Genomic DNA, 26,884 nt, shown 5'->3' with positions numbered 1-26,884 from the left:
AAACCAGCGCAATTTCGTTGTGGTTTTGATCGTGAGCAAGAGGTTAACACTGAGAGACTGAGACAACAAAATGAAACAAGACAAACAAACAGAACTAGACACACAGATATACATTGAAAGAGAGAGAGAGAGAGAGAGAGAGAGAGAGAGAGAGAGAGAGAGAGAGAGAGAGAGAGAGAGAGAGAGAGAGAGAGAGACAGATAGTCAGACAGACGACCGACAGAGAGAGAGACAGACAGACAGACAGACAGACGACCGACAGAGAGAGAACTTTGAACTTTTGAACTTTATTTATTTATCGAGGGTAACAGAATAAGCAAAGTATACATGCTTTTTTTCATCCGGACCTCGCCCATTGAGGGTAACTCGATTAATAAAAAGAAGAAATAGAAGTTAAGTTAATTACAATACAATTTATATAATTAACATGTCAAAAAATGAAAAGAGAGAGAGGGAGAATATGAAATTAATTTTTGAAGCGAAAATTAATTTTGAAATTAAATTTATTTTTTGAGGATGACTCAACTCGACGGAATAAGCAAAGTATACATGGCGGGTTTTTTTCATCCGGCCCTCGCCCATTGAGAGGTAACACCATTACAAGAATAAATAAAGTTAAATAGAAGTTAAATACAGTATAAATGACAGAAATAAAATGTCAAGCAACCAATAAGACATTTCAAGATGCATTTAGATTTTGTTTTAGCAATGTTTGAACACTATATATAACACAGAAATATATGTTATGTTTATAAGATAGAGAGAGAGAGAGAGAGAGAGAGAGAGAGAGAGAGAGAGAGAGAGGGGGGGAGAGAGAGAGAGAGAACTGATTTTCATTGCTGTAAAGAATGTGTAGAGAACTGACAAATCCCATTACTTTCAATAGATTTACTACTAATATGTTCATAAAGCAAATGTATGAAGATAAGTCTGTGAGTTTCTGTCTGCATGTATAGTCTTTTTTGCTGTCTGTATCTCTTCAAATACTGCATGAGCGCCTGTGAAATAGTTTTCACATGCCGGAAACAGTACGACCAGTCTGTTATCTTAAGGCCTAAAAAAAAAAAAAGGTGTGGTTACGGTAACCCGACCTACCCTATTTTTAGGGGCCGATCCTATAACTTTTTATTACATTTGTCCAAAAAAAACAAAAAACCGAGTCCAAAAAACGCTATGAAAGCAAAAGCGCCCGTGTCGCACACTTATTTCCCTGTCAAGTAGGTTTAATTTGTACACATTAGGAAAAAAAGTTAAAAAAATAAAAAAAAAAAAGTGATTGCCTACCTACCTACCCTATTTTGTTTGGCTATGTTACTGTAACCACACCTATTTTTTTTTTTTTTTTTGCCTAACAAAAACAAATATAACAGTCATTTTGATAGTTATCTTAGCAGCCGAAAACAAAAACCGTCCATCACTCTTCTATTCCTCCTTGCTCGGTGGCAACGTTTTCCTCAGTCGGTTGTAGATTCGGCGCCGGCTCTTCGCATCACTTTTGCAAGTGGCGTGAAGAAGGGAGTGAACCCTCTTTCCGTAGGGATACACTCTTTGTTAACAGTAAGATGACAACAAAGATTCATTGTGTCTGAAACGCGTTGTTGGAACGATTTAGATTCACACCGATACAACACATTTCCTTGACTACTAACATAGTCTTTCGCCGCTTAATTCACACAAAAAGAAAGCTAAAGATGCAAAATTTAAATACACACCGACATTTGTGACCCTCCACCACGGAATGAGTCACATGTCACCTTTGCATGATTTTCATATTTTTACATTTTCCTTAAGAGTTTTTTATGCTCTATCCAGTGGTGAAAACCGTTTTAGAAAAGAGCGAAAACTGTTTGAGGGTAACAGGTGACCCTCACACTGTTACCAGACACTCCCCGGACTTATATTAAGCCTAGCGCAGAACCGCGCAGGGTGACATGCGACTCATTTCGTGGTGGAGGGTCACATTTTGGATTTCCCTTTTCCTCATAAAAATCATTCAGCTTTCAGAAAAGGGGTGCTAGCAACGAAACAATTCTTCATTTCCACGGCATGAACAAATGTGGTTATTGGCAAAACAATCCTTCATTTCCAGGGCATGAACAAATGTGGTTATTGGTAAACAATCCTTCATTTCCACGGCACTGATGAACATGGTTATTGGCAAAACAATCCTTCATTTCCACGGCATGAACAATTGTGGTTATTGGCAAAACAATCCTTAATTTCCACGGCATGAACAAATGTGGTTATTGGCAAAACAATCCTTCATTTCCACGTCATGAACAAATGTGGTTATTGGCAAAACAATCCTTAATTTCCACGGCATGAACAAATGTGTTTATTGGCAAAACAATCCTTAATTTCCACGGCATGAACAAATGTGTTTATTGGCAAAACAATCCTAATTTGGTAACAAAAGTGGATTGCTAAATTCTAAGCTTAGTACTTTTTTTGGTTTGGGATGTCAGGAAACTGAATCGACATAGGACTCAAGACTGTCTTAATGTTGAATCTTCACTTCCAATATGTTTAAACAAGATTTCATTCGAACGGAGTATCAAGAAACTATACTAAACAGACACACTTACTTCCCTTTCTGTTTTAATCTTGAAAGAAGCGACATAATTATGTGCATCAAACAGTACGAAAAGTGCACTTCTGCTCTTTTTAATTCCGCCTGGAGAAAGCGCCCAACGTTCCGATTAATCTAATATCCCATCATCTTAGGCTGGGGGAATTGTCATCAGGGAATTCTGCCATCAGTCAAGGCGAAATTCATGTAATAGCGTGTCAATCCTTTCACTAGCTTTGGCAAGTCATCTTTCATTCGATCAAAGTAGAACAAAATTACTGGTCAATTCTTTCACAAGCCTAAATTTATATTATGGCCAAATTCATGAACTATGAGTAGGCTACAAACTAGCTCAGAACGTTCGGCTATCATCTAGTTAATTTATTGGAATACCGGTACAATTCTTCTACCAGCTAGCCTATGCGTTTCATCATGGCAAATTTCATGGAAAACGGATATCATCTTTCACTGGCTTAGGCCAGTCGATATTTCATATTGTAGATGTTTTATTATTCCTCTAGCTAAGGTGTGTCAATATTTCATAAGAGAGAAATTCAATTATTTCACTTAATTAGGCCAGTCGATGATTAATACTCTGAAATTTCAATTCTTCCACTAGCCTAGGCCACTGAGTCGATGTTTTATATTGGCGAATGTCAATCCTTAGGCAATTAAGTCCAGACTTCATATGAGCGAATTTCTATTTTTCTTCTAGCTTAGGTCGGTGAATATTTCATATGAGCGACGTTGTATTGTTTCACTAAAATTTAATAAGGACAGTTAATGTTTCATATTGGTGCATCTCAATCCTTCAACTAGCTTAGGCCAGTCGATATTTCATAGTGACAAATTCTAATTCGTCCTCTAGCTTTGGCCAGTCGATATTTCATAGTGACGAATTTCCACTCCGGCTTCCATCCATTTAGGCCAGTCAATATTTCATACGGACGAAATTCAAATCTTCCACCAGCTCTAGGCCGGTCTGATTTTCATGATGGCGGATTTCATGGAGTACGTGGTGGTGCCCTTCCAGCCTCTCCAGGTGATACCTTGCTTGAGGGGCGTGGAGCTGGAGGGTTTGTACTCCCCGCACAGATTGCTCTCTGCGCATTCCCTGTACCACCACCCGCCGCGCAGCTTGTCCGCGCAGTTGACGATGGGAAATACGTCATTGTCTGCGTCATAGGTGCTGAAGTGTTGCCTACTGTGCCACGTCAGGCTGTCGTCTGAGAAATAAAATCATCTGAATTATTATTGCGGGGGTGATGTATGTATGTGTGTGTGTGTGTATATATCTGTGTGTCTGTGTCTGTATGTTTGTGTGTGTGCCGAGGTGTGTGTGTTTGCGTGTGTGTGTGTGTTTCATCATCCAGGTTCTCAGTGAGGTCGTTTGTGTTCTTTCTTTCTTTATTTGGTGTTTAACGTCGTTTTCAACCATTCAAGGTTATATCGCGACGGTTCGTTTGTGTGAGTGTGTCAGTTAGTTAGTTAGTTTGTTAGTTACGGTTATAGTTAGTCAGTTAGTTAGTTAGTGTGTGTGTGTGTGTGTGTGTGTGTGTGTGTGTGTGTGTGTGTGTGTGTGTTCCTAAATGTTTGTGTTTATATACATGTGTGTCGGTGTTTGTGTTAGTCAAGGAAAGCAGCTCCTGGTACCCTCATTCAATGAAGGGAAAAGAAAATAATTGCATCGGTCTCGAATAGCAGCTAGCATCTGCTGAAGAGACATTAAACCCCAAAAACCAAACCAACCCTCATTCAGCTATAGCTAGTTGTGTCCCTTCCTGATCCAAGTTGTATGCTTGCGTTCGTGTGTGTGTGTGTGTGTGTGTGTGTGTGTGTGTGTGTGAAAGAGAGAGAGAAAAAAGAGAGAGAGAGAGGCAGACAGACAGACAGACACATAATTAGAGAGAACAAGTGGCAAGATAAAAACGGACACTTACTGGCAGTGCCTCCCACGAAGTCGACATGGAGCTTGTAGAGGCGGCTCTCCGGACCCACAGAGAAGTTCGCATAGAGGGCGCTGGCCTCGTTCCCTTCCCAGTCTCTTAACTCCACCGTCATCATGTAGCTCTGTGAGCTCGTTAGCTTGTGAAGGTTCTCCAGACCTGTAACAAGCATTCCGTAATGAGGCATGACGTATCACATCTATTTCTGTCGGCTCCTACTCCACTGCCGTTTTGTATACCTGATTATACACACTTAACCATAATTATGAAGAACACACTCAACCAAATAACAACTCAAAACAAAAAAACTTGACTAAATGTAAAAACGATACATTACGAAAGCACTGAGAAGACGCGATGTACGTGCCTACCTGACTGTGCTTACCTTACATTTCCTGACTACCAAAGCCTGACTAGAGTCCCTGTATAGCTCTTTCTCACTTCTAGTCAAGTACCAGTTATCTTTTCATGCTCTTCAACGAAGGAGAAACGCTGGGTTAGTTCCGGTATCTTCTACATCATGGCGTCTGCACTGAAAGAAAGCTCGCTCAGAGTGTGTGGTGGTGGAAAGCAGTACTGTGTCATTTGCCATAACTATCGTGGAAAAATTATTGAAGGAAGAGTTGTCAGGCTACATAAACTTCCAACAAACAAGCAACTGAAAAGAGCTTGGTAGCAGCGCCTACGTGTTACTCTTTCTTATAGAAAATGACAAGATTTTGTGCAACTTGACAGAGTGACTTTCTCGTCTAGTTAATCAGATGGGTATTATTTGTTCATGTACATAAAAGTGTAAAAGAATGTTGTTGTACAACATACTTCCTTCAATCATTAGTGCATTTTGCTCTTGTCTGTGTGAAACAGTAACAGGCACATGAGCTGTAAGAAGGACTGCCGTGTCTCAGTATGACTGTAGTCTTTAGTGTCACTATAAATCTCAGTCATTGACTCTGTGTATGTCACTCATTGATGCTTACATTCCCAATGCATGGAAGACAGAAATTATAAAACTAGTATGCATGAAAACTGATGCTGGTTTGTACTCCAAATTTTTGTATCCAGTTAAAATATCAGGCATGAAAACTGAAAAAAAAAAATACTGAAAAAAAAATTCGAAGGCGCGTAGCGCCAAGTTTCGCAGGCGCTTAGCGCCAAGTTTCGCAGGCGCAAAGCGCCAAGACTTCTAGGGAGGTCCGGGGGCATGCCCCCCCGGAAATTTTTTTTTTCAAGGGTGCAATTTGGTGCAATCTGGGGCTATCTGAGCCTTAAAATTGGATTCAAACATGGCCCCAAAACTATTTTACTATAACTATGACTAGGAAAAAAAAAAAAAAAAAAAAAAAGGAAAAATACGGAAAATAAAAAAAAAGGAAAAATACGGAAAATAAAAAAAATACGGTTTATTTTTTTTCAAAAATACGGAAAATACGGAGAATTTTCATGCCTGAATATGTCTGAGAAGTTGAACGCAAACCAACCAGGTGTGAGCGTGTGTTGTAAGGAGTGCACTATTTTGTAACGTGGGATTATGTACATGAAATTATAAATAGGGTTTGTGTGGTGTGTATCTATGCTTTTTATGTTTTTAAGGGAAAATATTTATTACCTGTGTGTGATTACATTTTGTTTTTTATTCACAGTTGGCTGAAATATTTGCCGAGGAACGACAATGCAGTGTATTATATAATTATATATGTATTCAAAGAATAAAGACATGATGAATCTGAAGCTTGATGAATGACTTGTTTTACAGATAATCACACACACTTCAACAGACGCAGTTGATACAGTTTGGGTTTTATTTATCTAAAACATATACAAACAATAGCAGTTTAACAAAGTTGGTAAACAATGTAAAGTAAAACAACTGAAGTAACATTAAAGAGCCATGAACTGGTAATGTGAAACTGCTCTTAGGCTAATGTCAGATGGAGCTCGCAAAACACGAAACAAAAGCCGAACAAAAGCAAAACATGGTGCTTTTGTGTGTTGTTTTGCTTTTGTTCGGCGGCTTTTGTTTCGTGTTTTGCGAGATCCGTCTGACATTAGCCTTAGACAACACGCACATCCAGTTAACAACAATAAATGCATGACTACCAAGCATCAAAAGGACTCACTGATTCACGCACAAATTCCGCGTGTGCTCAATAATTATTGATAACATTTAACACATAGGCTACAAGTTCGTGACACTGACAGTCGAAGTGGTCTGTCAAATGCTAACTTGAATCATTTGTTTCCACAGCATTATCGATAGCATCCTTGCCATCTTTTCGCAGCTGAAACGTGCCTCTTGCTCTGCGCACTAATTCTTCTTTTTTTCCACTGACAAGTTGGCCATGTTTCCGAAGAAAATCTTTCAATTCTTTCACGTTCATGCGCTCGACTGCCGCCTCTATCTTAACCGGAACTTACCGAACCAAAGGGACGAAACTCGTGCACACCACCGGCCTCGCGAGTGAGAAAGAGCTATAGAGTGACTGGGTGGCCGAGTGGTAACGCACTTGCGCTCGGAAGCGAGAGGTTGCGTGTTCGACCCTGGGTCAGGCCGCAATTTTCTCCCCCCTTTCCTAACCTAGGTGGTGGGTTCAAGTGCTAGTCTTTCGGATGAGACGAAAAACCGAGGTCCCTTCGTGTACACTACATTGGTGTGTGCACGTTAAAGATCCCACGATTGACAAAAGGGTCTTTCCTGGCAAAATTGTATAGGCATAGATAAAATGTCCACCAAATACCCGTTTGACTTGGAATAAAGGCCGTGAAAGGTGAATGCTCGCCTAATAGGCTACTGAGCTTTACTGGCCGATGTGAATGCGTTATATATTGTGTGTAAAAAATGTCTGTTTGTCTGTCTGTCTGTAAAAAATTCCATTTCAAACGGCAGAAATTAATATGTAAGCGCCTAGGGCTATATCTAGATTAGGCGCATAAAAATGATCACAATAATAATAATAATAATACATATACCCTAAAGCAACATCCAACACACAATAAACTGCACACAGCACATGCTGGAACAAGATAAGAGTGCTCACCGAACCAGAACTCGCCATCCAAGCTGCCAAAGCCTGCCTTGTACTGACTCCAGTCCCTGAAGAAATCCACACTGCCGTCCTGACGTCTCAGGATGACCTGACATCAACACAATCATGTCCAAGAGATTTGCTGGTGGTTGTGGTGGTGGTGTGTGTGTGTGTGTGTGTGTGTGTATGTGTGTGTGTGTGTATGTATTGTGTGTGTGTACGTGTGTGTGTCCGTGTGTGTGTCCGTGAGCGTATGCGTGTGTGTGTGTGTGCGTGTATGTGTGTGTCCGTGTGTGTGTCCGTGTTTGTGTCTGTGTGTCTTTTTGTCTGTGTGTGCGCGTGTGTTTTCGTACATGCGTGCGTGCGCGCGTGTATCTGTGTCTGTGTGCTCTGTTAGTGCGACTGTTACATCCTTTCATACTATGACGTAATTGGACTAAGTGACGCAACACCTACCATCCAGTCATCCTGACAGACGGCCTGTGTGTCCAGGCCCAGACTAGGAACGATCAACCGCTGTGCGCCGCTCGTCTTGCACCTGACTGGGTCAGCTGGCGTGGACCGTGGAGACAAAGCAACATACAACATAAGTGTCCTTGGTATTTACATGTGTTTCAACACATTCAGGATGGAGTAAAGTTCGTTTAAAAAGATATTTGTTTTTAAATGCTTGTATTTTTTTTATTGTATTTTTTTTATTCGTATTTTAGATTTCGGTAGACAGTCAGATAATGATAAATCTGAATAACTAATTAGTGGCGTATTGTCATCTAACTAACTTACGCCTATCCATCACAATGAGTTCTATACACGATTCACATGGTACAACCCAAGAAAGCAGATCATACATATCTTGCGTTTCTTATCGACCTTCCTGTGCAAAGGACCATGTATGTACAGCCCAGAGATCAAACCAGGCTTTTGCATAGGGCAAGACCAACTTTCGACTCGGACACAGGCTGACATTTCAATCAATCAAAAACTAAATTAAGCAGACAATGTGCAGTACGTACCAAAAGCAACCAGGCTATAGATTGCGTGTTTGGGTTTGAATTAAAGATTGATCTTAGGCACACACAAAAAAAAGTCTGTTTACGGTATCCCGACCGACCCTATTTTTTCGCGCGACCCAAGACTTTTTTTTGGCATTTGGGGAAAAAAAATTGGGGGAAAAAAAGTCTTTGTTTTTTGGCAAAATAACTTAAAAATATGTTTTTTTGGGGGAAAAAAAAACAAACAATACCGACCTACCGACCCAATTTTTTCCTATGTTACCGTAAACAGACTTTTTTTTTTGGGGGGGGGGGGGGGGGGCCTTATCCCATGTAAAACTCTCGACAGATCTGCCAGGTTTACGGGATCATTTACGTACAAAGGACGCTATTTATCTATTTTCAACAAAAGCAAGATGTAAAGAAGTCGGGTTTTTTTTCTCCAATTATTAACAGAAGAGCAAGTATTTAAACAAGTACACGATAAAAATAAAAATAAACGTGCCCTCAGCGGTTGGCAGTAAAGTTTTGGACTGACAAGAAAATCAAAGATATGTCATACCACTCAAAGATAATTATAGGCACAAGAAGACAATGTACTAACTGCTTGTGACATTTAAACAGTCTTTGCCTTTTGTTTTAGCTCGGCATATGCTCGGCATCACTTTATCTGACAGAGAAACGCTTCTTCTAAACCCAAAACGAATTTCAGTGACAGACAGATATAGACAGACAGACAGACAAACAGACCGACCGACAGACAGGCAGGCAGGCAAGCAAACATACAGACAAGCAGGCATCTACTTTTTGTTTGTTTGTTTGCTTAACGCCCAGCCGACCACGAAGGGCCATATCAGGGCGGTGCTGCTTTGACATATAACGTGCGCCACACACAAGACAGAAGTCGCAGCACAGGCTTCATGTCTCACCCAGTCACATTATTCTGACACCGGACCAACCAGTCCTAGCACTAACCCCATAATGCCAGACGCCAGGCGGAGCAGCCACTAGATTGCCAATTTTAAAGTCTTAGGTATGACCCGGCCGGGGTTCGAACCCACGACCTCCCGATCACGGGGCGGACGCCTTACCACTAGGCCAACCGGTCAGGCATCTACTACTAGTTATAATGGGGATAGTCTCTCTCGGCGTCTTACCTTCAGTTACACGGGTGTAAGACTGCGCTCCTATGGCAACAACCTGGTCACTTGAAGAGTTCATAGCGGTAAGGTGACCTTGACATGTCCCTTGAAGAAAGGTGAAAGTCAAGCAGCCAGGGTCAAGGGCACAGAGACGAGCGCAGGCAACAGTGGAGGTGGCAGGGGAGACGAAGAGATGACCTTGGGTGTATGTTGTGTCTGTGGAAATGTGACTAAACAGGCTAGATCCCAGGTTGAGGGGTGCCCCGTGAATCATTATAGGGAAAGCCAGCAGCAATGAATAGTGAGCAGCCCTCATTCTGTTTGGTGGATGTAGTTTTCTTGCCTCTAAATAAAAACAAAAAGTAAATTGCCAAACCATAACTGTCATTCAAATATCAACTGAAGGTACATGCAAAGAAAACAGAATAATGCACTTCTAAAATAGTGGTGTTAGTGTGTATCAATTACACGTCGTATTACAGTTACGGAAACACGTACAGTGTGACAAATATTACACACACACACACACACACACACACACACACACACACACACACACACACACACAAACATACGCACACAAACACACACACACATACACACACACACACACACACACACACACACACACACACACACTCAAAACACCAAACAAATAAGCACAACAAAAACAAGAAGGGCAAAGCCCACACGACTCACATGCTGAACAGACCTTGATCTTTCTTTCAGAATAATTTTACAATAAAACTGAGAAAAACAATATTTATTCAGTAAAGAAAATAATTACAGAAAACTAATGCCATTGTGAGTTGCACATTCAGTAATTGCATCCAAGTTATGGTGCATACTGTGTCAAAAGGTTCTCCATCCTAAAATGCTAATCGCTGGTCATTAGGGGATCGAGTCGAACAAGGAACGTCAGTTCTCCGACTTCTCTCTAGTCTGGCGCCTGTTTTCTCTTTTTTGACAAATATCAGTTTAACTCAAACTGACCTGGAACTTGAAGATATGTAACCTAATGTGAGTTATTATGAAAATATAATGTATTTCCCTCACACATATGTAGTTTTGGAAGAGTTATTTTCAATAGTTCAAGGTCAAGGTCACTTCAAAATATATACATTTCAACTTTGAAGGACCCTGTGACCTTGACCTTGAAGTGAGGTCAAGTTGCCAAACATGTTTCTGAAGATCTTGTAACCATACACCATCAGGCCACAATTGGTGTTGATAGACTTAATAGTGTCCAAGAAATATACAATGTTAAAGGTTTCACAGACGGACGGACGCCCGGACGCCCGGAAGGACAGGCGGACGATGTCGGTGAGTATATAGACTCACTTTTGTAAGTATAATGTATTTCCCTCACACATATGTAGATTTGGAAGAGTTACCTTCCATAGTTCAAGGTCAAGGTCACTTCAAACTATGTATACAATCCAACTTTAAAGGACCCTTGCGACCTTGACCTTGAAGCAAGGTCAACCAAACTGGTGTCCAAAGATAGGGCTTACATTGCCCTGTATAGCATACATAGCTAAGGTTGCCATTCTCGATAACTTCAGAAAAAAATGCGAAAATGTGAAAAATGGTCGTTTTTAAGACAACAATTACGGCCCCTGTGACCTTGAACTTGAAGTGAGGTCAAGTTGCCGCACATGTTTTTTGAGATCTTGTAACCATACACCATCAGGCCACATCAGGTGTTGATAGACTTAATAGTGTCCAAGAAATATCCAACGTTAAAGTTTTCCGGACGGACGGACGGACGACTCGGGTGAGTACATAGACTCACTTTTGCTTCGCATGTGAGTCAATAACAAAAAAGATTAATGAAAACAACGCAAGCAAGCATACAAAAAGACAAAGAAACGAACGTTTGCAACACATTCCTGACAGTCCTGACATGCTGAGAAAAAAAAGAAGAAAAAAAAAGAAGAAGAAAAAAAGAAGATTTTTCTATGCTGATTCTATGACCATTTCTAAGTTCAAATGGCACCAGATGGCACCATTTTGCTTCTTTGGGCAAACATTTTTTCCGGGAGGGCATGCCCCCGGACCCCCCTAGCAAATTCGGGCGCTTCGCGCCCATCACATTCACTTTCGATTCAAAGTGCCCCCCCCCCCTTACAAAGCAACTGATCCGCCCCTGCAGCTTCACGGAAATCATCAGCTCACACGTTTCTTGACACAAGAAACAGCTCACGGCAGTTCAGGACTATGGACTTTACATCGATACGCATGTACCAAATTCTTTTTTTTCGTTTTAATTTAAAACAAAACACGAACAGCATCTCCAGTATCATCAGAGATGATTTAAAAGATAGATTTCTCACTCTCTTAGACAATGTATACGTGTGAGATAAAGAACACCAACAAGAAAAAAGCAATGTAACCAACCCGTATCTTACACCGATTCAAATGTTCAAAAAAATTTGACTATATTTACAACAGAATAAAAGGTATACAAACGACATGAAAACAGATTCCTAATAACTAGAACGTTTGTGACCGCACCTTGCTGAAAACAGAATGTCTATGGGCTTGTCGCTCCAACCCGTCAGTTTGGACAAAGTGAGACTGTTTCACAAACAGAAAACACAAATTGTTTTCCACTGTGAGGTCGGCTACACTTCAACAATTAATCATTTCGATCAAACGTTTCCTAGATATGTGGCAGCAATCTAGTTTTAGGGCAGAAATCGACCATGCCATTCTCAAAATAATGATGGTCCATTATGTGTGGTTTTTTTTCTAGCAAACAAAATATCCGCGTATCGTTTAGACATGTGGGTGATTATTTTAGTCGAGGTGTTTGCACTGAACGACGATTAAGCAAACATTTCGTAAGGGCGCGAAAAGTGTGTGCCAGATAAAGAGTTTATGTCAATAGCTCGTGAAACTATGGTTTTGTTTGTTGAAATCATTCAGATCAACAGAAAGAAATTCAGCACCAATTAACGAAGAGTACGAGAGTTAAACAGGTCAAAAACTGAAATACTGAAATAAAGTTGAATACCCAAATGAATGTATAGGTCCATTTTTATTTTTTTAGTTTAGGCACATTTGCAATCAAACATAACAAAACCGTCCTCGTCAAATCACAATGTCAAGTATTGACAGAATGTTTAACAAGTCGCGTGAAGCGATATATAAAAACATTTAGTCAAGTTGTCGGCATCAAAGTAACAGATTAACACCTAAAAACCCGCATCGCCGAGACTATATCAAGATAGTCTCGACTAACCACCCCCAAAGGCCTAGACGAGTCACGCTCGTCTCCGCGTAGCGTGCGAACGCAGTACTTACTTAACCTATTTTCTGTAACTCTGAGTACATTTTTAGAGTAAACATAACATATGTATATATTTTTGAATTCAGGAGAAATTGGGGAATACGATGCAATCATTTTTAAATCTGTTAGTGAAAAATCGATTTTGAAGACAACTTTAATGAGCAAACTATTTAATTAGTTTTTAAGCCTCCAAGCTGAAATGCAAAACCAATGTCCGGCCTTCGTTGACCAAAATGTCAACCAATTTGGTTGAAAAATGAGGGCGTGACAGTGCTGCCTCAACTTTCACAAAAAGCCGGATATGACGTCATCAAAGTCATTTATCAAAAAAATGAAAAAAACCGAATGGGGATACTATACCCACAAACTCTCATGTTAAATTTCATGAAGATCGCTCCAGTAGTTTTCTCTGAATCGTTCTACACACGTGCACGCACACACACACACACACACGCACACACACACACATACACCACAACCCTCGTCTCGATTCCCCCTCTCCGGGAACAGACTACTTTCAATTCAGTAGGGGGGGCGACTATCCTCAACCCGGCGGGTCCCCAGGTGGCGGATAGGGGAACGGCCCCCAGATATGGGGGCCAGCTGCGAATATAGAATAAGCAGTCCCGGACCAACTAGCGGTGTCTCTACCAGGACGGGGTGGGTTGGCAGATGGCACTGACTACCCTATAAATGCCCTACGTGTTCGATGACGGTTACACCATGCGGGTAAGAGCCGCATTAAAAGCTCTAGCCCCGGGGTGGGACCCCCGGTAAGAAATCCCCCATGTGTTCCCAGGGTTAGGTTTTTGAGCCAGGAACTAAGGGCGGGGTAACCCCGAAAGAAACCTAAGGGCTGAAGTCGGAGGATCTGGGCCAACCACAGATCCACGCAAAAACGCAAAATAAGCGAACGACAAGAAGAAGAAGAAGATTCCCCCTCTATGTTAAAACATGTAGTCAAAACTTGACTAAATGTAAAAAAAAGAAAGACTGAGATGTGCTGCGCCGATACAAATCCAAGAGTTTTAGAAAATGTAAGTGTGTTCTCTAAATTGAAATAAAGTTTCACAGTATGCAGGTTATCTTATCAACTGATCCTATAAACACAGTTCAATGGCTAGAGTTTGAGCTATTAGATACATTTTGTCTAATTAGTTAACCTCTATTCGCATTTAAAAACAAAATCGCTCGTCCATTGCAACTGTTGACATGGCATCTCAATAAAATCAAATAAAAACTTCGCTTGAGGTTTACTCATAGAAGTCTGCATGAGTACGAAAAAAAATGGCGATCCATGCCGGGTTTTTTTTCTTGCCACTAAACTCAATAGCAATTGCCAAGTTAAAAGGTAATGTCAATGACATCAAAGGCGAACCTATTGGTATTTTCAGGGAAATGGCAAAACAAAACTAATTTTGTATACTCCCGTTTTTCCTTGATTGAATTGTGCATGAAGCTAGTTGTTACTGTTGTTGTTGTTGTTGTTGTTGTTGTTGTTGTTGTTGTTGTTGTTGTTGTTGTTGTTGTTGTTGTTTTTGTTGTTGTAAAGAAATGATCGCTTTGTCCAGGCCTCAATCGTTTCGAAAACAATGGTTCATTCATTGACCGTTGTCACAAATTAATGTCAATTATCAATCAATGAATACAACGCTCAGTAGTGCTCTGATTTGTTTGCGTAATGTACGACTTCGGGGCATAAATATTTACCTGCCATGCCTCAAGGGGTTCATTTTGACCTGACAAAAACAAAAGCGAGAGAGAGAAAAATAAGAAAGAAAAGAAATTATTCCATATTCCGACAACACTTAATTGTCTATCATTCTGCTATGAAACGTCAAAGCATTCCCGAGATAGTGGGTTGGACCGCCCCGTCATAAAAATAGATTAACTTAAAAAAAAACTCTCCGATTGGATAATTTTTTTTTAGAAATAGAATTTGAAAATAATGAATATAATTATGTACCAAAGAAATGCGATTCTAATACCTTAAGAACGTAGAGTTCACTGGAGGCGCTGTGGTTTTTATCTGTGAACAAATACCAACAGAATTAAAATATGACTTAAATCCAGCAACATCCTTGCTTTACAACACACACACACACACACACACACACACACACACTCACACACACGCACACACACACGCACACAGACACAACACACACACACACACACACACAGCACATACACACACACACACACACACACACACACACAGGATGGCAGACGAATGTAATAACAACGGTACGTACCTGAAACCCACAGAATGCAATGACAGCAAGGTGGAATCTTTGAGAAAACCCGGCAGTGTCAAACAGGCGTCGCGAGTCCTACACCATCTCTGTCTCACAACGCCAACACGACAACAGGGTGGCTTCGGGTAAACGAACTGATGACGAGGGGGAAGGAAGGAGGTGGTAGGGCTAATGGACAAGCGCATTCAGGTCAGGGTCACACAAACAAAAGGAAATTGATTTTGTTGCATTTGTTGTGCATTACTTTTTGTTTTCTTTGGTTTAAACAATGTTTTATTTTTGCTTACATATTCATGCAATTAAAATGTACAAGTGTGATCTGGATTTTGGAAACAGGGAAAGAGATGGCGACGATGCTAGGGGGGGGGGGGGGTGTGAAGGGGGGAGTATGTGGTGGTTGCGGGTAGCAGAAGAAAGGGGTGGCGGGCTGATGACTGACTCATATGTCACGTTGGAAAGTTTGACCCACTAAAAACAAGAGTATTCACTCTGTCACAACCTATACAAACCCGACAGAGTTATTTCCGAATATCGTTTATAAAGACGGGGTAGAACGAGGGGAGGGGTGGAGACAGTGGAGTTGGACAATGGCATCGTGTGCAGGGTGTAATGGTCGGTTGGTCGACAAGTGGATTGAAGAAAGGATTTTACGAGAGAGGAGAGGAATGGACTTGGGTGGTGGTGTTCCGACTCACCCCGTCCTTTCTCGCCTCCTCCCATCTCGCCCCCTCCCATCTCGCCCCCTAATATCTTGCCACAAATGATCTCATGATTTGCCATGAGTTGCATTTCGCAGCCTCTCATCAGAGTTGAGCGTGAAATCGACTACTACAAAGTGGGGGCGATAAGGGAGGGGCGTACTGGTACCTCACCACTGTGAAAAAGGTCATTATGCCTCTCTTTGTGTGAGCATAGGCCTCGATAGTTCTAAACAACACCAAACGTACAAAAGATCTTCTGTTGAAACACACCAACACACGCACAGATTCAGAAACAACCAGACAGACACAAAGACATAGACCCCCACACACTCGTACACACAGACACAAACCAACACACAGACAGACACAGACAGGCACAGACAGACACACAGACACAGACACACAGCCTCGGACACACACACACACACACACACACACACACACACACACACACACACACACACACACACACACACACACACACTGACACACACACACACACACACACACACACACACACACACACACACCAATGTATATCAGCACCTTAAACAGAAATGACCTACAGTAGATCCATTTCAAATCGAGAAAACAGTGTTCTATTTCAGACTATTTGCATGCATTATTCCTGTTTTTATGCATTGGCTTTGCTTGAAAATGAGACTTCTCCACGCCCTCCAGGTCACTGGGATTCAATCTCTCTAAGCTTTCGATTTTTTCTGGCTCTCATTTGTCAGGTGCGAATTGGAAATTTGTAAAAGGAATCGCGCAGGAGATCCGGTTTTAGATGATTCGTGTCAACCAGTTCAACATGTTACCTGTGTAGTGGACTGAACGCAGAATGTGATACCCCTTTTTGTATAAGCTGTTATTCACACACGCTTGCGTGGTTTAGTCGTCTGTATCTATAGGTGACAGAGTTTCGGCTCGTTTTCATACGCTGGGCCCCAGGAACATTAATGTGCTAACCTAAAATTACATTCTTGAATCTCGATAATGCATTTCACAGAATAGATGTTTTATTTGTTGATGCTTTTTCGCTTTGTATGTAGTACGTTTTGGCTTCTCACACGAAAAACAACAAGCTAACCAAATATACGTAGCAAAGCAACACAGAAATATAGTAGAAATGAACAAAGAGACAGACAAAGCGAGAGAAAAAAACCAGACAATGAAGAAGACAAAGAAAGAGACAAACTGACAAACAAGAAAAATATTCTTCATACTTGTATTATACTCAGCGATCTCGAGCAAAAGAGACAGGGCCAGGAACGGGCTACAGAACAGACAGTCGGCACACTCGTTCACGGGCGGCCACCGAACAAGCCAGTCCCCAGAGATGAAAGTCACGTCAACATGTTTATCTGTCAGTTTGTCTTTTACTCACTCCGACCTTCCACTTCGTTATTTACCACTGACATTATTTTATTTATTATTCATTTCATCCTTAATCATTGCCTATCTTGTCTTCCCTGCAAGCGGCTGTACATTTTGAGATATGTGTTGTCTAGTTAGTGTTTGTCTGTGCACTTAAAAGACAGCTGGGTCGATATATTTGTGAATGCAACGTTTTGTTGTGTCAATAATTAAACGTTCCAACAACATAACTTTCTTGTTTTGTTTTATTCTGAATGTTGGAACATTGGCAGTCTGTTTGATTTTGGATTTGTATTATTTTGTTTAAATGTATGTTTTATTGTTGGTGGTAGTGGTGGTGTTGGTGTTGTTGTTGTTGTATTTCTTTGTTTGCTTCTTGCTTCTTCGTTTTATTCTAATGTTTTAACAGGCTTTGTATTTCTTTGGCTTGCTTGCTTGCTTCTTCGAGTGTTTGTAAGGTCGTTCAAGTATTTGTAAGTTTGCCTGTTTGAACGCGTCGAAAACTTGAGTGAAGAGCACGTGCTCCTAGACCATCTACTCGAGTTATGTGGTTTACAAAGGACAGGTTTCAAAAGTACAACCAGCCATCAATATTTGTGATTTTTTTTTCTATGAGTTAAAATAAAATCAATTTGGTTGCTATCTGAAACTCTATGGCCCATATTGATCACACGGGTGGATTTATCAAAACAGCAGCTTAGAATTTATATTAATTACACAAAGTGGGATTAACGCTTTAATGTGTGGGATTTCTGTGGTATCAGGAGCGGACAATCACGCAGCTTGGGTGTGTAAACTGTGCAAACATTCACTTACCATCAGCTTTTTTACCTTTCTTAATGGGCTTAACAGGACACGAATGAACGAGACATTAGCAGGTGCGTATTTCAATTTCAAGAGAGAAAAAACAAACAATTAAAGGTGCGATCGACATGAATACAATTCCTTTTTTAGGAACACAACAAGCACGACATCGCGTATCTTTTAGATAATAGCAATTATAACTAACCTAGCTTGCCGCATTGTTTGAACAAGTTGTGTTTGCATGCAGTACGTTTTGTGAAGGGTATTCTAAAAATAGACGAGATACATTCAAAATCGACGCTTTCCTCGCTAATAAAACATATAATCTCTTTGCGGTGGCACCTCCACCTGCATTAGTATAACATGAATTTACAGACAGACACTTTGTACAGGGTCGTTAATTTGAATTTACGCATTGACGAAGGACGAGAGGTCCTTGGCATTGACGAAGGACGAGAGGTCCTTGGCATTGAAGAAGGACGAGAGGTCCTTGGCATTGACAAATATCAAAAAACAGATAGACAGCTAACTGTCCAAAGTTCAGAATAAAAATTGTAGGTTATTGGAACGTTTAATTATTGACAAAACACAACGTTACATTTACAACGTAATGGAACGTTTTGTTTTGTTTTGTTTTGTCAATAATTAAACAATCCATGCCAATAACCTACATTACATGGGTTTTTTCATTACGCACTGACAGTATTCATCACCACATCGCCCCATGCACTCGGTCGTCAACCTTTCCAACAATTACATTTTACAAAAAGAGAAGATAAAACAAGTCGCGTAAGGCGAAAATACAACATTTAGTCAAGTAGGTGTCGAACTCACAGAATGAAACTGAACGCAATGACCGTATACTCGTAGCATCGTCAGTCCACCGCTCATGCTCATGGCAAAAGGCAGTGAAATTGACAAGAAGAGCGGTTTAGTAGTTGCGCTGAGAAGGATAGCACGCTTTTCTATACCTCTCTTCGTTTTAACTCTCTGAGCGTGTTTTTAATCCAAACATATCATATCTATATGTTTTTGGAATCAGGAACCGACAAGGAATAAGATGAAAGTGTTTTTAAATTGATTTCGAAAATTTAATTTTGATAATAATTTTTATATTTTTAATTTTCAGAGCTTGTTTTTAATCCAAATATAACATATTTATATGTTTTTGGAATCAGCAAATGATGGAGAATAAGCTAAACGTAAATTTGGATCGTTTTATAATTTTTTTTTATTTTTTTTACAATTTTCAGATTTTTAATGACCAAAGTCATTAATTAATTTTTAAGCCACCACGCTGAAATGCAATACCGAAGTCCGGGCTTCGTCGAAGACTACTTGACCAAAATTTCAACCAATTTGGTTGAAAAATGAGAGCGTGACAGTGCCGCCTCAACTTTCACGAAAAGCCGGATATGACGTCATCAAAGACATTTATCGAAAAAAAGAAAAAAACGTTCGGGGATATCATTCCCAGGAACTCTCATGTAAAATTTCATAAAGATCGGTCCAGTAGTTTAGTCTGAATCGCTCTACACGCACGCACGCACGCACGCACACACACACATACACACACACACACACACATACACCACGACCCTCGTTTCGATTCCCCCTCTATGTTAAAACATTTAGTCAAAACTTGACTAAATGTAAAAAGAAAAAAAACCAATTAAATTTTTGAAACTACCCTGTGAAAAAATAACGTTTTAACGCTCTTATTTCCCACTGAAAACAATCAGTTGGAAACGTTGCAGTGTGTTTTGACGTGGTACATAGATGTTGAAATATAGTTCTTGGACCAATGACTGGAGTGCAGATCAATGTACTGTCCTCCGAGAGGAAGTTGTCGTCCCTCCACAAGCATTATCTACACACGATGACAAACACATGTTTTCCTATTTTAACCCAAAAAATCCTAAACAGACGAACTGCCGCTGTTACCAAGTTCAGTTTTAAAATTCGGTTCATGAAGCGGACGTCTAATGGGATACACAACTAACTATTCACATACGCATCGAGCTTTCAAAAACACAAACAACAACAACAACAACAAAACAACAACAACAACAACAACAACAACAACAACAACAACAACAACAACAACAACAGTTACCTCTTATTGTCACATTATTCTGGTCAAAGACCGTGTTGGTACAATCAGAAGTCTGTGTGGCACGCTGTTTAGGGGAATATAACAAATAGTTTCACCTGAAGCAGGTATACAGTTCATACAATTTCTCCCCACAACGTTTGCAATCAAATACTCATCAGTGTTTCAATGATCGAGGTATTAGCAATGAGTGTGTAGCTTCCATGTAAAGAAAAGTGTAATCTGTATAAGAATGTTTGAATGACTGCGAATAGTGCATGTACGAAGTAAGGGATTGGATGTACAATGGATATGAGCCTTGATCTTCTTCTTCTTCTTGTTGCCGCTACACGTGGAGACCAGTCCAATTGAGAAATGTAGTGGTCATCTGCAGGGACGCCGCCGTGCCGTACAGCTTATCCTGGATGGGGGTCGGCTCCGGCCACATCTTCCTTCTCAACAACTGGAGGTTCCCGCAGTCTTGTAGGATGTGGTGGGTGTCCTGCTCTGCTTCTCCGCAGGGACACATCGGGGACGGCACAACTTTCAGCTTTGAGTGGAGGTGTTTGTTCAGCCTGTTGTGCCCTGTTCGCAGCCTGAAGATGGTAACCTGCTCTGGTCTTGTGAGCAGGTGAACGCTGTCTTTTTGAGCCGGGGTTCGGAACAGGGCTTAAGTAATGGTATTTAGCTCGGCAGATCATACTGATACATGGGTGGGACTGACAAATGTCGTGAATCGTGAAGAATTTTAAGGGGGGGTCTGGGGGCCCCCAGACGCTGAAGGATTTGTATAATTAACAACCAAAAAACGTCACCACAGATAATTTTATTACGAATCCGGATTTCCGGCATATACCGGAAGAATCCCACCCATGCTGATAAAACAAATTTACATTCTGCTTTCGACTTGAGTATTCTGCTTGCTACGATCTCTCTCTCTCTCTCCCCTCTCTCTCTCTCTCTCTCTCTCTCTCTCTCTCTCTCTCTCTCTCTCTCTCTCTCTCGCTCTCTCTCTCGCTCTCTCTCGCCCTCTCTCGTTGTGGAATTTATGTTGCGATTTTCCATCATCATCATCAACATCATCATCATCATCATTATCATCATCATCATCATCATCATCATCATCATCATCTTCTTCATCATCATCAACAACATCTTCATCATCATCTTTTACACCATATAATCATTATTAGCATTAGTGTAAACGTTGGTATCGTGTGAATTTTACCGTCGATCACTTTACATGTGTAACCTCAATTAACATGTTGCATGTTTCGCTTTCGATTTGTATGTTGCTTACTTTGTCATTTTGTTGTTTATGTTTATTTGCTTGTTTGCTTACTTGTCGATTGTTTGCTGGTTCGTTCGTTTACTTTGTTTATTTGTCATGTTGCTTTACTTGTTTATCATTTATTAGACATTTGTATTAGAAGTAAGGACCGGTTGTAAGAAAAGGCGTCGCCTTAAACCTCTATCCTTGAAAAATAAAGTTCCATCATCATCATCATCATCTCTCTCTCTCTCTCTCTCTCTCTCTCTCTCTCTCTCTCTCTCTCTCTCTCTATCTCTCTCTCTCTTCCCCTCCCTCTCTCTTTCTCTCTCTCTCTATCTCTCTCTCTCTCCCCCTCACTCTCTCTTTCTTTCTCTCTCTCTCTCTCTCTCTCTCTCTCTCTCTCTCTCTCTCTCTCTCTCTCTCTCTCTCTCTCTCTCTCTCTCTCTCTCTCTCTCTTTCCCTCTCATCTGCAACCATCGGTTTTTACGTTATGGCAACGTTAAATTATTAGGTAAATATTTGACATCGATAATGAGCGAGGAATACTTCAGAAAGCTTTGATGTTTAGCTTTCACGAACGTTGTAAAAGGAAAAGACTATTTATTTCTTCAGAATCTTGGATTTTGCCCGCAATTTCCATTCTTAAAAGCAAAAATTAGTTTACTTTTAGATTTACAACTATTAATTGGATTACGCCAGCGTGGTATTTTTTGTTGTTTACTGAATTACTTTTGCAGATTTTCATAGGTAACAGTAAACAAATCACACTGAGTGCAGAAACACATTTTCAATAATGTCAACAATTCCCTGTTCAAACGGTTCAAGTTCAAAATAGTCAACAAAGTATGACACGATGATAAAATACAGGGACAGTGGGGATGACAAAACAAAACAAGTCGCGTAAGGCGAAAATACAACATTTAGTCAAGTAGCTGTCGAACTCACAGAATGAAACTGAACGCAATGCAACGCAGCAAGACCGTATACTCGTAGTCCACCGCTCACGGCATAGGCAGTGAAATTGACAAGAAGAGCGGGGTAGTAGTTGCGCTGGGAAGGATAGCACGCTTTTCTGTACCTCTCTTCGTTTTAACTTTCTGAGCGTGTTTTTAATCCAAACATATCATATATATATGTTTTTGGAATCAGGAACCAACAAGGAATAAGATGAAAGTGTTTTTAAATTGATTTCGAAAATTTAATTTTGATAATAATTTTTATATATTTAATTTTCAGAGCTTGTTTTTAATCCGAATATAACATATTTATATGTTTTTGGAATCAGCAAATGATGGAGAATAAGATGAACGTAAATTTGGATCGTTTTATAAAAAAAAATTTTTTTTAAATTTTCAGATTTTTAATGACCAAAGTCATTAATTAATTTTTAAGCCACCACGCTGAAATGCAATACCGACGTCCGAGCTTTGTCGAACATTACCCGACCAAAATTTCAACCAGTTTGGTTGAAAAATGAGGGCGTGACAGTGCCGCCTCAACTTTCACGAAAAGCCGGATATGACGTCATCAAAGACATTTATCAAAAAAATGAAAAAAAACGTCTGAGGATATCATACCCAGAAACTCTCATGTCAAATTTCATAAAGATCAGTCCAGTAGTTTAGTCTGAATCGCTCTACACACACACACACAGACAGACACACACACACACACACACACACACAGACAGACACACACACACACACGCACATACACCACGACCCTCGTCTCGATTCCCCCCTCTACGTTAAAACATTTAGTCAAAACTTGACTAAATGTAAAAACACCATGGATACAGCAATTACCGTAATCGTCAAAGATGACACTTTCTTGGTTCGTGAATTCAGCTGATCAGACTGATTTTCAGCAGAGTTGCTGACTATGAGAATGAAGAATGGAAGCAGCGAAAACATCATTGTGTCCAGCCATTGCCATATTCTATACATGAAATATTCATACTCAGGTTCTTGGAGGTATACATTACACTCTATGAATGAGTTTTTATTATATGAAACAAGTTAAGATCCATATACATAAATGGGAATTCATTAGGCATAGAACAGCGGCTGCAATAATTACATACACTGCACTTTTCCTTTCCGTGTATGAAACATTCACTTTGTGTGGCCAAGTGACAGACGCTGCTCGTTGTGCTGTCAAATCAACCATAATCCATACAGATAAAGCACCCACTTTGTAAACGAAGATGGTATACATCTTACATACAACATCGTGTGTTCGATTCAAACCAAAGCCCAAAACAGCGTGTAAATTCACTGTACAGTAAACACAAGTCACATAACGCCAGCGCTTTGAAAAGCATGTTTAGAGATGAAGACGTCGGCTGTCTGCTGAAGATCAATATGCTCATGATGAATGTCCCAAGGATCAGTATGAAGACTGGAACCGTCTGCAGCATCAGATTGGACGCTACGTGCACAAAAAGGACCATGCTATTGTCGTCATTGAACGGATGAAGACCAGAAGCATTCTCAGGGCGTGGAAATAGCTCATGCACTAGCGGCGCTGGCTCCAAAACCGGTGAGGGATTTATTTCCCAGAGTCAACTTTGTGCAGACTCTCCTCGGCGTCCGAATACCCTCGTGTGCTCGCATGCGCACGATAAAGAACCCAAGTTCACAGCGAAAGTCTCAGGGCTTGAAAACATGAATACACGCATGCAGGGGAAAAAAATGGGCAGTGCCGTATACTGTATGGCAGCTCGCTTTCCCCAGGGAGAAAGCAGCCGGAATTTCCATGAGGGTAACCTCACAGGACTATATGAATCTTATCCTTATCCTTAGTTTCCGAAACCGGTGTTGAAGAAAGGTTGGTATCCATTTCAGAAACCGCAAACAACCCGTTTAAAAGAGTAACCTGTAATGAAAATTAAATTCTTGTTGACAATAAATCAAGTGATTAATAGTCTCTACAAGGAGTCAGTACTGTGACTTAGGTCTTCAACATAATCAATAAGTCTGTCAAACCACCAGGCACCCCATCAATTAGAAAGGAAATAAAGAGGCTGGGATGTCCATCAACTTGCAATCAAAATATTCAGTCAATATGTCAGCCACATACAAGTTGTAACTAAACAGTCTAAAAGTAGGTATGACCAAGTTAGGAATAGGTAACGCTGGTGGAAAAACTGAAACTCCCACCAAGAGGGAGACTCGTATTCAAGGTTTCACCTTTTCCAGACACGGGGTTTATACGTATCGTATGCTTTATGTGTGGAGTAAAACAATTACCTACGGTGTACGTGTGCGTACGTGTGTTACAGTATTACCTGGCAAACCAGTTCTATCTGAATAGCAGTGAACAAGTAAGGACTTCTCCCTGAACGAAACTTCTTTTGCCTTTGCGAGCAGTTTTAAAGCGTCCCGTACACAGGTCTAACATTGTAGCCGTCGCGAGATGCTCAAGCAATGATGTTATAAAAAAATTTTTAAAAGTTTTAAAAAAAGTTATGAGCGAAGCTCTCACGCCGAAAACACACACACATGTATACTCTAATTCGCAATGAGACTGGAGCACGTTAGAGAAAACTTGTCGTCTAAAACACCACCATGGACACTACCCGAAGTAGCTGTTGGTTTTGATCTTACAAAGAACAAGAAAGCACAGGCAAATTATTTATTTTTAAACAGTTTTTTTTACCAATTTTGTACCAAATGTTGTTCGCACCAGCAAATAATTATACACGGGATGGGTCAAAGGCAGAAGGCAAAGCCAAAGTGGCAGCAGCCGCTGTCAGAGGCTCACACCTCGCCTCCCAGATGATAGATCAGTCTTCTTTGCGGAGTTGAAAGCACTGCTGCAGGCACATAAACAGGTGTACCAGTTTAAAAAGAGGGACTTTCTTATCATGTCAGACTCCCTGTCGGCACTGACAGCCGTTAAGGGAATGAAACAGGACCATCCACTCCTGGCGAAGATCCAAGAGCTACAGTGTTCGCATGGGTACCCTTCCATGTGGGAATTTGAGGAAACTGAGCACCTGATCAAGCTGCTAAAGAAGCAAGGGAAACACCCATCACTGGCAAACACACCAAGTTTTCCGATTTCAAAGCTCGCACGAACGAATACATTCGAAACCTGTGGCAGAGCGAGTGGGACGAGTGTGAGGATAACACACTCAACAGGATCCTCCCCCGGCTGTCAGACAGCTTGCCCAAATGCCGCGTTAACAGGAAAGAGGAGTCCGTTCTCTGTCGCCTCCACATCGGTGACACTGACCTATATCACGCATTCGTATCTGTTAAAAAGGTGAAAACCCACCTTAGGCTACTGTTTTGGGTGCGATGAACCATGGACCATGGAACGCGTCCTTACCAAGTGTGTGGGCGTTCAAGAGATTCGTGACAAACACTACAGTGCAGAAACTCTGAAGGTTTTATTTTGGGATGTTCCCGCGGTCAAAAATGTTAACTTTTTAAAAGAGATCAAGATTTTTTGTTTTACAAGATTTGAAGTACATAATGTGAAAAAAAGTGGTGACGTTTAAGAAGGTTTAAAAAAAATTGTACAGTGATAGACCTGATTGTAAATAGTTTTAAACATAGAAATTGTACAGTGATAGACCTGATTGTAAATAGTTTTAAACATAGAAATTGTACAGTGATAGACCTGATTGTAAATAGTTTTAAACATAGAAATTACCATGAGAACTGATCAAGGAAACAAACTTGACTCGGTCTCGAATATTGTTAAAATGCTGAAGAGACGATAGACAATAATAACCAACCAACCAACTCGCACCTACGTACACACACACGCACACACATACACTCACACTGACACACACACACACACACACATACACTCACACTGACACACACACACACACACACACACATACACTGACACACACACACACACACACACACAGAGTGGAACACAGACACACTGACACACACACACACACACACACACACACACACACACACACACACACACACACACACAGCATCATACCCCCCCCCCCCCCGAGTCACACATACACACTCACTCCGCTCGCAAACTGCACGCACAGACACACATACACACGCATACAAACAAACACTCACTGAGACACACACACATACATAATAACTCACACACACTCGTAAACACGCACAAACACCCATACACACACTCACACCCATACACACACACACACACACACACACACACACACACACACACAACACACACACCGTTAATCCCACAGGAAGACCTATTGTTTCCAGCATCGATGGTCCAAAGGAAAAACTTTCAAAGCTTGTAGACACACTTGGTTAATTGTCATTGTCAGTTTTCTACACCCCCCCCCCCTCCCCCCCTGCGCCCACGACACTGAGCACTAACAGGGGCGGATCACATGATTTTTAGGTTTTCTTTCCCCATTTATTTCTTTAGGGACAATTCGAC

The 26,884-nt window shown here is 40.8% G+C and overlaps 1 protein-coding gene across 1 annotated transcript; it reads right to left on the bottom strand.

Moving 5' to 3' along the window:
- Window positions 1-283: 283 nt before the first annotated feature.
- LOC138947731 (microfibril-associated glycoprotein 4-like) lies at window positions 284-15,537 on the bottom strand. The gene is made up of 7 exons (XM_070319278.1): window positions 15,223-15,537; window positions 14,956-14,996; window positions 9,688-10,017; window positions 7,995-8,089; window positions 7,551-7,647; window positions 4,510-4,674; window positions 284-3,795 (listed from the first exon to the last, which is right to left on the bottom strand). The coding sequence occupies exons 3-7, from the start codon at window positions 9,986-9,988 to the stop codon at window positions 3,542-3,544; spliced, it is 912 nt and encodes a 303-aa protein (XP_070175379.1). The 5' UTR covers window positions 9,989-10,017; window positions 14,956-14,996; window positions 15,223-15,537; the 3' UTR covers window positions 284-3,541.
- Between the last annotated feature and the right edge of the window lie 11,347 nt (window positions 15,538-26,884).

Source organism: Littorina saxatilis, linkage group LG14 (genome assembly GCF_037325665.1).
Source record: "Littorina saxatilis isolate snail1 linkage group LG14, US_GU_Lsax_2.0, whole genome shotgun sequence".
Taxonomy (NCBI): domain Eukaryota; kingdom Metazoa; phylum Mollusca; class Gastropoda; order Littorinimorpha; family Littorinidae; genus Littorina; species Littorina saxatilis.
The sequence above is the reverse complement of the archived record's forward strand: the minus strand, read 5'-3'. Positions and strand labels throughout refer to the sequence as shown.

What these genes read in the sequence shown, in the direction of transcription:
- LOC138947731 (XM_070319278.1), bottom strand. Translation starts at nt 9,988, where the DNA reads ATGAGGGCTGCTCACTATTCATTGCTGCTGGCTTTCCCTATAATGATT. An exon ending in GGATGGCGAGTTCTGGTTCG is followed by an intron (nt 4,675 to 7,550) that starts GTGAGCACTCTT and finishes TGCTTGTTACAG; the next exon opens with GTCTGGAGAACCTTCACAAG. An exon ending in CTTCGTGGGAGGCACTGCCA is followed by an intron (nt 3,796 to 4,509) that starts GTAAGTGTCCGT and finishes TTTATTTCTCAG; the next exon opens with ACGACAGCCTGACGTGGCAC.